We start from the raw sequence: 13286 nt of genomic DNA, 5'->3' as shown, positions 1-13286 counted from the left end.
CTTGTACCTTCCTGAGTATCCGTGTCTTCCACCTCCCTTCTCCTTTTATATTCTCCTACCTGTCCTTACAAAGTCCCCAAGGATTTTTTTTTTTAATTGCTTGTTTACTTATAAGACAGTGCCTCAAACTAGACATCCTCCTGCCTCAGCCTCTTTGGTGCTGGGATTGCATATACCATGACAGCCAACACCCAGAGTATAAAATTATTTAGATGATTTCCACTCTTTTTAAGTAGCAAAAAAAAATTACCCATGTTTTAAAATTAGGTATACCTTGCCAAGAATAGGGGTTCACAGTTTTAGTCAGAGCAGTTGGGAGGCAGAGGCAGGAGGATCTCTGTGAGTCTGAGTCCAGGATGGCCAGAGTTACACAGTGAGACCCTGCCCTGAAAAAGAAACAAAATAAAACTGAGGTATAACAACTGCTTAGAAAATGCAGCTGCCTACAATGGCTACCTACCTCTATTAAGGTATCTCTTTTCTTGTTCTCTCTATTCATCCCCCAATTCACTTTCCTGATCCCTCATAGGTTTAAAGAGAAATCTGGCACTAGGGAAATGTCCAGAGATCCACAAGGATGACCCCAACTAACAATCTGAGCAATAGTGGAGAGGCCACCTTTCTCTGATAATGAGATTGATAACCACCTTATGTGCTATCCTAGATCCTTCATCCAGTAGCTGATGGAAACAGAAGCAGAGATTCACAGCTAAACACTGAGCCAAACTCCTGGAATCCAGTTGTAGAGAGGAAGGAGGGATGAGCAAAGGGGTCAAGACCATGCTGGGGAAACCCACAGAAACAGCTGACCTGAACAAGTGGGAGCTCATAGACCCCAGTCTGACAGTTGGGGAACCATATTGGACCAAAATAAACCCCCTGAATATGGATGTCAGATAGGAGGCCTGGGCAGTCTATGGGGCCTCTTGTGGTGGAACCAGTATTAATTCCTAGAACATGAATGGACTTTGGGAGTCCATTCCCTATGGAGGGAAACTCTTTCAGCCTAAAGTCACAGGGGAGGGCCTAGGCCCTGCCCCAAATGGTGTGACAGACTTTGGGGAGTGGATGGGGGTGGGATGAGGAAGGGTTGGTGAGGGGCATGGGAAGGTGGGAGGGAGAGGGAACTGGGACTGATATGTGAAATAAGATTGTTTCTAATTTAAATCACACACACACATGAAAATGCAGCGACCATTTCTTTGTGAGACTAACCATGATTGGCTAGCTTATTTCATTTCTAGACATCTAAATGCTCCTGTATCAATGGTTCTCAAAGTCTGGTTTCTAGAATCTTGAATTTACCTGGGAGTGATTCAAATGGAACATTCTTGGCCCCCTCCTCAAAACCTACTGAGTCAGCAACATGGGATCTCCTGAAGGTTCCAGAAGATTCTAGAGATGCCATTCTAGAGCCATTACTTTTGAAGTAAGGTGTTAGGAAGCATCTATACGCTGTGGCGTTGCCTTTGTAGATCCTCCACCTGTATCTAAATATCCCTCCAAAAGGAAGAATAAAACAGGGTAGGAACAGAAGCATCCTTCCAAATTGCCTCTTACCAGAAATGACAGTCGAGTCAGGCTATCATCAGAGTTGTCCTAAAATTATTGCTTGCCTAGTGATGTTCTCTCTCTCTCTCTCTCTCTCTCTCTCTCTCTCTCTCTCTCTCTCTCTCTCTCTCTCTCTCTCTCTGTGTGTGTGTGTGTGTGTGTGTGTGTGTGTGTTCATCTGTGCCATCACAGAAACCATACATGTCCAATTCATCAAAATTTCTGGTTTTAAGGCTTCTGGTTTTTGCAATCACATTGCACACCAATAGGCCCAGCACTAACAGATGAGGTGTGTATGCACGGAGGGGGGGTGGCTCTTAAGAGCTACTGCCCTGTAGGAACAGAAGACCTGTTACTTGATCCTTGAATCCATCCACCTACCCACGAAGCCACCCTCCACCTAACCCATCCTTCCAGGCTTCCATCTGTCCATCTACCCATTGACATCCCTCCACATCTACCATTTATTCGTCTATTTATTCATCTATCCATTGCAGAAATATATATTTTTTTAATCAGGTTAATTTTTCTCTTATCAGATACCACTGATTATGTCGTTTTCTTTTTTCCTTAGTGCATCTAAGAATGGCCCATTGATTTGTGACATCTGCCTGCCTCTGCCTCCCGAGTGCTGGGATTAAGGACGTGTGCCAATGCCAGCTGACAAGTCCACTCTTACTTGATTTTATTTGCTATGGTCACACTGCAGGTTACTGCAGACTCGGAAACAAAGGCCAGGCCTGCCCAGTCTCGCTCTTCCCCTCAAGGAGAACTGAACCAGAGGCTTGGACTTCAAGCCACTTCACTCCCTCAGGGGACACCTTGAAACTTGGTTGACAGAGGTGATAGTGTAGATGTTCAGTGGTTTATATTATTAAAACAGTAAGAATGCAAATACCCTTTTAAAATATAACTTTGTATCTCACTCACATCTAATTTCTAGTACCTAAAGCAAACTCAAATAAGTTGAGTTTTTTTTAATGCACAGATGCTATTTCCCTAATGTTGTATCAATTCATTTCAATGGTTCTGTAATTTGTCTACAAGGCTGAGTTACATCTGCCATTCTGGGGTGTGGTCCTTGCATGTTTCAATGTGGAGGTTTCTCTCTTCTTCCAGGGGTGCTGAAAGATCTACCGTTGTTCTCATCTTAAAAGGTATATCTACTTTCAAAAATGTTAGGAAATAAATGAAACTTAGATGCTAACATTGATTATGAGTAAGAACACAAGGAGACGAATAAACTGAGATAATGGGGTGGTGTTAGAAGATCTATAACCACCAGGCAGTTAGTTAACAATAGAGTGAGACAGTTATTAGAATTTCTCCCTGGAATTGGGAATAGAGGCTGTTCAGTGGAATTTTTTCTAACCTCAAAAAAGTAAAACAAGGTACGTGCTGAGTTCAGTATTTGAGTGACAGTGAAAAAGCCATCACTTAGCAACCCAGCTACCAATGTTCCAAGCCTTAACTCTACACTTAACATTCCAAAACGTGGTTTAGAAAGAGAGGCAGAGACACAGAGACAAAGATAGAAACAGAGAGAAGGAAGGAGGCGGAGGAAAAAGTAAGTAAATCTCAGGAAAATGGATGCAAATAGGGACCCACATTTCTGGATACAGAAATGCTCTGCCTGCACCATGTTGATGGGAGAAACGAATCTGTGGTATAAAATTCAATTGAAGGGCTCTGATGTGAATTAGCTCTCATATTAGTTGAGTAAAATTTGAAAGGAAACCAGTTGATATGGAACAGCTGTGCCATTTTTATTGAACAATAATCAGTTGCTCTTCAACAAATAAAAGAACCCAACAGCTGATTCTGCTTACATTCAAGGATCTTCAATACATTCACAACTCTGTTGGCGAACTTTGAGAATAAAATATAAGTAAATAATGAAATAATTCTTAAATAAGATCTTCACGGCAAATAAAATACTTTTGCAAATATTTCCCAGCATCACCTAGTGCTACAGCCCTTTTTGTGCGAAGGTCCTCCTGTATATAAACCCAGACCCATTCATCTACCAAGTGTGAAAGGATTAAAAAAAGTGAAAATAAACAATATCTTAAAATCAATACTTTCCCTCACAAAGACTAACTCTCCTTTCCAAAACTGTCTAAAGTTATCTTCTGATTTAAATTCAAATTTCACCCAAGACGCAGCATTAGCTTTTCAATATTTTATAAGCCTATATTAACTACGTGTTCATTAATATTAATTAAATCATTAGTAACAAGTTTTCCATATATGGGTATTTGAGAACCATATATGTTATATACTTTCCCCCCTAATCATTTTAAACAACATTAGGGTCATTTCTCTAACATTTGGGAGAAGTATGGGTGTTGGAGAAATATTTAAACTAACAGATTTGTTTATAAAAAATACATAAATAATCACCTTCGCCCTGTTCTGTCCCTCAGGAGGCAGACTGCTTCCTAGATCTCTCAAGGCCCACAGCGCTTAAGCCAGTAGTGGGAGTATATATTCATCCTCTGTCCGGTCCCCCCCCCATCTTACCTCCCACCTCCATGAGGTGCAGGCAGCGTAATAACAACATTTCCATGCATGGCAGCTGCTCCCACCAGCTTCCAATATCTTACTTCCTTCAAGGCTTTTCTGGTCTTGTTTCCCCAGATTAAAACAAAATAATAAATTTTAAGCTGCCACAAGGAAGAACTAAATGGTATTAACCCCAACTTCTGCTACCTCATCTTCTTTCTTCAACCTGTACATTCAACAAGAATGTATACCCAAGTCAAAGGACACATGGTTTCTCCAGCTTTGATCAGATTACTCATTAACCATAAGACCATCTCAATTGCACGTTTAGCCCCTTGGTGACATCGCCCACACACTCACACGCACATTTAACAGATCTATATGCATTTAAAGATTTAACATATATCTAAAAGTATTCAGTCATATTGTTTTATGGGTTGAATATCGCCTATATTTTTTTTTTGGATCCTCTCCCAATCACTCTTGATCTCCATCAAGTACATGTCCATAGTCTCTGCTCTAGACAGCTCTTAAAATGTTGGTTGAGTGTTGGTCATTGAAGTGGAGCCCGGATCAGCGTGGATTTAACCATTTCATTACAGACGGCCGAGCGACGTTGCCTTCAGCGATCTCTTCTCTCACAGCATTGCCATCCCCAGACGCCGCGTCACGCTCTGAAAGTAGAGGGCACACAAGTCATGTCCAGACATCTATAAGTTAAAGGCCAAGCATGGGTTTGCTTTATTTTGGTTTTGTCTTTTAATGAAATTTAAAATAAGGTGATTCAAGATTCTCTGCTAACTCTACTTAACAGCTCTGAACTGCTCTTCCAGTGAAGACAATGCCCTTTGCAACATTTCTCTCTATACCTACCATCACCCATCCTCTGTATGCATGTAGCTCTTCTCTCCCTGGCGTTATCTCTCTCTGTTCCTAGAATTCCAGCTTAATAAAAGCAGGGCTTTCTTTCACTTGCTGTTTCCTCCACTTGTTCACCCGTACCCCCAACATGGATAGCAATGCTTGGAACATGATAGATGCTCAATACATGACCAGTGAATGACCAAATGCTGCACGAATTGATCTCTTAAAAAGACTTTTATGTGACTGGGACAATATATGAGGCCATTGGCAATGGGTCCAAGATCTAACACCAATTCACAAACTGACTCTGTGGAGCCCATTCTGTATGGAGAGACACCTTACTCAGCCTAGACACAGGGGTGTGGGGGTGGAGAGGCGCCTTGGTCCTGCCTCAACGACATTACAGGACAGACTTAGTAGGCTTCCTAGAGGAGGCCTTTCCCTCTCTGAGGAGCAATTGGGAGGTGGGAGGGAGTGGGGGGAACAGGAAGAGAGGAGGGAGGGGGAACTGGGATTGTAATGTAAAAAATAAATTTAAAAAATTTTAAAGGAATGTATAAGAAAAAAAGATTTTTATATTCACTGGCATAAAAATGATTTCACTTTTTGGTATAACTCCGGAAGGCATCTATCCTTCTGTTCTTTATGCAAGAAAGGTTTATAAGGTTTAGAATTTTCTAAAGGGAACTATTGTGCTTCTAAGAGGAGTGAGACATGCTTGTGTCCACAGGGTAGGTTCTAGAATAGAATGGTGAAAGATTAGTGTGTCCTGCCAAACAAACGGGTATAGAGCATTCTTAGGCCTCACCCACTCATTAAAAAATGGGACTCGTTAATTCCTATTATTGGGCACTGACTGCCAAAAAAGAATAAAGACTTAAAACTGAGGCAGGTAGGATCAGTGACCCCACCTGCCATCAGCAGGTAGCAAGTTGAAGAAGACCCCATGTAATTGGTGGACCTGAGACAATTCGTCTGCTCTCAAGTGGTGGGCTCAGATGGGTGTGTGCGGTGGTAATATGTGAAGCCTGTGGCAGAACTAGGGGGCCATGTTTCCCCTGTGGACTCTAAGACACACACAGGCAAATCCCATGTAGACAAGGCACAGCCAAACAGGGCAGCCAGTTTACACTTTTCAGACATTCTTCATCCCCTCTTGAACCTGAGGTTGACAAAGATTACTTGAGTAAATGTCTTTTTAATAACACCAATACAAAAAGAAAAAAAACAAACTGATTTTATTTTATGTTTCTAGTTGGAATCTCCATACCTAGTTTTGATTAGAAATATTGTTGTGTGTGTAACTTAATATATAGTGAACATCCAGTGGCAGAATAACTTTATAAGACTTCTATATAGTAGCCAAGAATTTGGTATCTGACTTAATGTTTAAAAAGAAAAAGAAAAGATAAAAGAAGCTAATAAATGCTAAAAAAGCTAAAATAGATCTCAAATCTGTTCTGTAAACAGCTCCTTCGAAGAATTTCCAGACCCAAGAGACAGCTTGGTCGTCTCCATTGATAGATTCCAGGAACTGGGAGAATGGGGGGGGGGGGCGGGCAGTGAGTACTGTGCTAATCAAAAGGTTCTGGAACTAGATGGAGGCCATGGTTATGTAATACTAGATATGCTCAGGACCCTAATGGGTTTTGTCTTCCAGTGTTATATGAAAACCATATAAACAACTAGTCAAGTCTTAAGCCCCCATTTTTTGCTTTGCCAAAGACTACAAAGATAAAACACATGATTTCATCTGTTGTCTCAGCCTCCAGATTATTGTCCACAAAGATATTCATCTAATAAGTTAAGATTGAACACACAAGACCAGAGTCATACTCAAAACTGCCAGTTGACTTAAAAAGCACAATATCTGAAGACGGTAACAGGAGAAATTAGCACATTTGCTGAATTTCACACTTTAGTTAATTTCAATGGCAAAGGGCCAGAAACACAACTTAAATCAAATTGATCTGAGTGACTATGTTCTATCTGGAGGAGGTAAAGTGTATTGATTAATGAGTAGTTGTTGTAGCTAAATCTTGAGGGCTTACCAGTGAAGGCTCTTTCTCTCCAAATGCCTCTAATAACTGTATGTCATGAACTTTGCCTTTTAATTTTATTTAGCTATGAATGGAAGATTGTGTGAGTATTTTACCGTAGAAGCAAGAGACTGCTCTGAAGCTGAAGTTACAGGCGGTTATAAACTGCCTGGTGTGGATGCTAGGGATCGAACTTAGGACCTCTGGAAGAGCAATGCAGTCTGTTAGCCACTAAGCCATCTCCCCAGCCCCAAGAGTGCAGGGGTTTTAATTAACTTTTAATCGTGGATATAATTTGATTGTAAAGTGATTAGATTAATGAAATTAACATATCCATCACCTCAATACTTACAGTTTTTCATATTTTAAATCTAGTCTTTTAACAGTTTTGAAACATATAACACATCATCATTACCATTCATTCTGTTCACTGGCAGAATAAGCTCTAATGACAGAAGTCATTACACGTATCGATTTCATTTGGTATAGTCATGTTACATGAGCACGCCTAGCACCACCTCACAGCTGTGCACGGCTCGAGGCCGCGCAGCTTCTCACAGCAGCACCTAAGCATTGCTCCCGTTCTACTATTCCCAGGGTCTCACACGGGGATTCATTTTTACCAGCTCCAAAATCCATGGAAACACAATTTTTCCATTGTATTGCTTCCACTTGATGAAGGAAGAGGGGAGGGAGGGAGAGGAGGGGTATGTTCTGTATCGTTTCTCGTAACTCTTAAAGCGGATCCAACAACTACCTCACTGCCTTCTTTCTCTGTGGAGTTGGGAGGGAAATCGTTTTGTCTAGCGAGTCTATAAAAACATCGTCAACGAGTTCCAAGAACTTCGCACGTCTTGGTTGCTTTTTATGGAAGATTTGTCTTCGTTAATTCATTAAAGTGTAATAAACTTTATGAGAAACCCTAGCAACCTCAGAATTGTCAATGAGATTTGTCTTGAAAATAGCAACAGCCACCAAACTCAACCACTGCCCATCTCTCCCCCAAGGGAAACAAAGAAACAAGCTCATTCAGATAGACACCACATTTACTGGTTTTCCCATCCGTTTGAACTGAGATTAAGGCCACCACTTACCTGTGTGCGAGGTGGCAGTCCTGCTGGGCGACTTGGCTGCTGCATGCTGGAAGAAGGGAAACTCCAGACATCTCCCGGTCACCCTGTCACATATGCCCGACTGGCAGTTGCAAATCTCTTTGCACTCCATCCCAAAAGTGCCATAGGGACAGTCTGCAGGCAGAGTGGGGCTTAGAGAGACCACTGCTTGTTAAGCATGAGACTCCTCCCTCCCAGCCCTGATAAAAGCAAATCACTCCTCAAAAGCCCCAGAGTTTGAAAATTGAGGTCATAAATGTGAAAGCACAGGGTAAGGCCAGATAACACCTGCCTCTGGCTTAAGTTCCTGATGCAAAGCCTAAGTTAACTACGTGTAACCAATGGCCTTATGCTAGACTTCTGAACCACTAGACTTTCTTTACCTGCTTATTTATTCAGAGAGTGTGAGTGTAGGTATGTGTACATGCATGTGTTTATGTGCTCTTGTGTTTGTGTGTGCATGTGCATATGCATGTCTGTGTGTGTACATGAATGCTCGTGTGTGTGTGTGTGTGTGTGTGTGTGTGTGTGTGTGTGTGTGTGGCGCATGTGTGGAAGTCACGGCACAACTTGAGTTGGTTCTCTCCTTGCGTGTGGGCCATGAGGCTTACACTTGGGTGTTCATGATTGACAGCAGGTGCCTTTACCCACTCGGGCTTCTTGCCAACCACACCCTTAATTCTTTTTGTTTCCTGGGTAGATAACAGGTTATCTTGATCACAGGTTATCTTGATCACAGCTCAGTGAAGATGGGAAATTAAAGAGACATAAGCATTACCTCCTCAAATAGTTTGATAGCTGTGTGTCTTTAATCTACAGAGGTTGACAGTTTACTGTTTTTCAGGGCTAAGAGGCCCTCTGACTGTAAAATACCCAGTTCCAGTCTGCTCCCACACTTACAAAGCTCCTTATCTCTCGGGGCAGCACTAGGCCTCCACCAGCTCTCCCCCCCCACCCCCCAGCTCTTAAGAGGATTCACTAATCAAGCTCTCAGAAAAGATAAGATGCTAAGTGAGCAAGAAAACTTGGCTTCACATGCCCGAGGACTCGCACACCTACCAAGTACGAGAAGCTTTCAGTGTATAATACTTAGACTGAGAAATGCTACAACAAAATAAAGATGTCTGTCTCATTAAAAGAGCAGGGTTTGTGGTATAACAGTATCTCAGGAGTTAACTCAACAACATCCAGATACAACACTCGCTCTCAACCCGTGGGTCGCGGCCACTTTGGCAAACCTCCATTTCCAAAAATATTTGCATTATAATTCATAACAGTAGCAAAACTACAGTTATGAAGCAATGGATATACTTTCTACAGCTGGGGGTCGGCGCAGCACGAGGAACTGTAGTAAAGCATCCAAGCATTAGGAAGGTTGGGGACCTTCGTAGGCTGTATTCCTTCAGCATGGAGATGTCCTTGCTGATGCACAATCGCTCGGGCATAAAGACAAGGCGCTGGTGTTCTGCCGCCCAGCAGTGCCTCATGATCAAGGTGGATGTGCATAAAGTAGGTCTTGAAGCAGGAAACACTGTTCTTTCCCTGTTGCTCAAAAGATGGAGCGCTCTGCCGCTATACACCCCGTCACCCTGGGAAGAAAGTCCCTAAGAAAGACCTGGAAAACTCTTCTGGCAGAAAATCACAGGGTAAGGATGTGACTGTCTTCAGCAATACTGAAAATGAAAACCTTAACCCCCTTCCCAGTTCCAGGTCCAGGGTGCCCCCCCCCCGGTGTGCCGTGTGCCAATCAGATAGTAAACATTCTATAAATAAATGCTGACTTCCCAATAGATAGCCAGCAACTTGGGGCCAAGCATCTAAATGCTGACCAAAACAAGACAAAAAATCTGGAATTCACCTGCCGAAATGGATAACACCCCACACACTCTATTATTCCAAGCATTTTTTAAAAAAAATTGGAAACTGAACTCACCAGCAATGCAGAGGATGCCAGAAAGAGCAATTCAAAATAGATTGTTAATGGCAGGCATAGTTCACTAACCTGTGCCCCAGAGCTGGATTCTTTACCCCATGTCACTGTCCATTCATAACCGCAATTCCAAAGGTGTTTCCATGCCAAAGGAAAAGCAGTTCCCCCTACACACACACATATACTGGCTATATCATAGACAGGACTGGGTTAAACACCTCCTCCCCAATTTCCTTATGTGAGGTGCTGCTTTCTTGGCAGATAAGCCCTGTAATAGCCACAAAATACAGAGCCTATTCGGTTGAAAGAAATGTGTATATGTATGCTCACCAAAATAAAGTATTTCCTCAGCAGCTCACCTCTTGTCAGTCTTAACCAAAAATAATGTAAGCAAAGAATAAAAATCTCCATGGTTTTTCTGGAATTTCTTTCCAAGGCTTCCATTGGTTTTACAGACAAAAAAGATGGTCAATTTATAAGCTATTCTCTAAAATGAGAACTAATGACATTGTCTCAGTTCTGGGTGATGGCCATTCAGGGGAAGATGGAATTATATTAAGCACATAGAATATGAGTTATGTAGAAATTCCTCAGAACTTCTTTTTCTGATTTGGGTGGCTTCTTTGTGTTATATAAACTGCATTGTCTTTTAATCACAATAGAATGTAATGATGAGATTATATGGCATGTATGTATGGGAGACTTTTTAATGACCACTTTTTTGTGGTATTTATTAGCACTTATTTGTGATATTCACAAATATCAATTTCTTCACTAAGTTTGAAGATAAGTTCCACAGATACATCAATGAGTCATTTAGTTATGGTCCCTGTCTTGATTATCATTTTATTTTTTAAATCTCTAAAACAGCTCCTTTTAATAGACTTCTATTATTTCTGCTAGTCTTACAACATCTGCTGTTCTCTGGCTAACTGAAGATTTTTTTTTTTCAAGTAAAATTAGGTTTATTTTGTTCTTCAGGGGACCCTCTTGCATGAACCTGAGTTATTTCGTTGGCTGACTTTAGCCCGTGTTAGTGTTCAACAGAAATATTTGAGCTCGAGAGGGGCACTCCTCCCTGGGAACTCTTTCCAGATCAAAGGCTGGTGAAATCTGGGGCTAGAAACCACTCTAAGAGGTTATCTCTGGAGGACCTCTGTAATCAACCGCTTGGGAAGAAAGGACACCTAAACCATCTGAAACAGACTACCTGCCAAGTTTCTAAAGGCTTCCAGAAAAGGAAACCGCACAAGCGACCTCTGCAACTTTCTCGGATCTGAGTGCGGGTGGAATGTTGCAGCCCCTGCTGTGATTCCTGCCCACTGCATCCCAAACCTTTCCGCAGCTAAGCTTCTCTCTACCAAACACACCTCCCGCATCTGCGCATCCTCCCTGGTAGTTCAGAGGAGGAAAGAGGAGGACCTGTACCTCCCAAGCAGACAAAATGCCCTCGGGGAGCCCTGCGCAGTGGGAAGCAAGGGGTTGCTCTTTACCTTTGCAGATACCAAACTCGTCACCAAAATCATCCTCTTCACTGTAAAAGTGACACTTCAGCCCTGGACCACACTTGACGCCATCCATGCCTGAGACGGTGCGGTAGCAGGTTTCTCCGGGTCCGGCTGCACACACATGACAGCAGCCACAGTCATCCAGCACTGTCCTCTTGCAACGCAGGCTGCCTCTGCATTCACTATTGTCACAGTGTTCTGGGCAATCCACTGCATACTTGGCGCTCCAGGCCATAGCCAGGTGCACAGGTAGGAAGAATGTGGTCAGCAGTAAGAGGCTCTTCATTTCTCCCAGCAGGCTCCGGCTCAGCTCCCTGCTGTCGTGGTCTTTGCTGGCGGGAAGCAGCCGTCCAAAGTAGTAGCTGAGCTTCTGCCTACACGTTTATGAGTTTTATACACTGTGTTGCCCGCATGCTTCCCCGTCATCAATTTCCTCAACCCAGCGGCAGCGCTGAGCTCCTGCCAGCCTCTCTTGTTTTAGTTTATGAAATCCAGGATGACGGCTGGATTAACACGCCGCTGCCATCCAGGAATTGAAAAGCCCAAGCTGATGTCATCTGTTATGTTTAGATGGTTGTTTTGCATGAGGGCTGAAAAACTCCACTCACATCCGTCTCAAGGACTCAAGGACATCTGGGAAGGGGGAATAAAGAAGGCTGCAATGCCCCTTTCTGCACAGGAATTGCTCTGACACCAGTGCAACACTTAGGATGCAGCTTTGTCCCTGTGTCCCTTAGTCCCGAGGAAACTGATGCAGACACGTATCAAGCCAGAACAAGCGTCTATCAAATAATAGTAAGCATTTGGTATTTCTCCTCAATAAATAACTATGAGATCATTTGGAAGAAGAAATGGTTATATTGTGCTTTTCCAAGACTTAGAAGAAAGAAAATATTTGGATAGAGGCCTCTAAAGACTTCTTCCTTGCTTACACACGCTGGTTATTTCTAAAGCAATTAATGCTGTCTGTGTTCAAGTCTGTGTTTAGCTAGATGTGCAGCAGGTTATCAATACCAAAAACAAAAACAAAACAAAAAGAGGTAAGGTTGTCCTGACATTGTTTCTGAATTACTCAGTTCTGGAAAAACTTATCAGCTGGGCTCTCCTGACCCAAACTCCCTGGGCAGAAGGCTCATCCATCAGAGTCTGTTTGCCCAGTGATTGCATCCATTCAGTCCTTCCGCTCACCTTCTGGCATCTGTCAGAGCTCTTGCTTAAAACCGCCAAACACAGCAGTGAGCCCAAAGAAGCAAGCGAGCCAGCAGGGAAATGGGAACAAGGCATAGGGAAGGGAAAACATTACCCACCAGGAAATAGGGTCTTTATGCTGTGGAGGCAAAGAGCATAGCCCCACCAAGGAAAACAATAGCCCTCTCAAAGTGTTGGCTGGACCAGGACCTTTTGTAGCAAGGTTTATGCACCAGAGAACGCAAGATGTCAGAGAAGACAGGCAAGGCTTCACACTGAATGTGTTCACTTTTAAGGTCCCCACCCCAATGTCAACCTAGAAATAAAGCCACTGCCACTTGGTAAAGGAAGTGTCCCAGTGAAGTAGGTAACCCCTGCCTGTCACAAAGAGACTCTGGGGCACGCACAGAAACCCTCTTCCTCCTCTGAGAGCACTTGGCTCTGGAAGTCACGTACCCTCTAAAAGATGAGACGTCAAAGCCATTGGGTGCGACACGATGATTAAGTTTTGCCAGTATACATTGGGGGAATGGAGACAGAAGCAGCAAAAATTCAAGGGACTGTGGAACTGGGAAATGAAGGCAAGACT

At 42.9% G+C, this 13286-nt stretch overlaps 1 protein-coding gene across 1 annotated transcript; it reads right to left on the bottom strand.

Annotated features, from left to right (window-relative positions):
* Positions 1–4100: 4100 nt before the first annotated feature.
* Esm1 (endothelial cell specific molecule 1) lies at positions 4101–12120 on the bottom strand. Its single transcript, XM_051183064.1, has 3 exons — positions 11495–12120; positions 8054–8206; positions 4101–4730 (listed from the first exon to the last, which is right to left on the bottom strand). Exons 1-3 carry the CDS (start codon positions 11793–11795, stop codon positions 4630–4632), a joined length of 555 nt encoding a protein of 184 aa, XP_051039021.1. The 5' UTR covers positions 11796–12120; the 3' UTR covers positions 4101–4629.
* Between the last annotated feature and the right edge of the window lie 1166 nt (positions 12121–13286).

Source organism: Phodopus roborovskii, unplaced genomic scaffold (genome assembly GCF_943737965.1).
Source record: "Phodopus roborovskii unplaced genomic scaffold, PHOROB, whole genome shotgun sequence".
In the NCBI taxonomy this organism is placed as follows: domain Eukaryota; kingdom Metazoa; phylum Chordata; class Mammalia; order Rodentia; family Cricetidae; genus Phodopus; species Phodopus roborovskii.
Note: the sequence above shows the minus strand (reverse complement) of the source record. Positions and strands in the feature narration are given on the sequence as shown.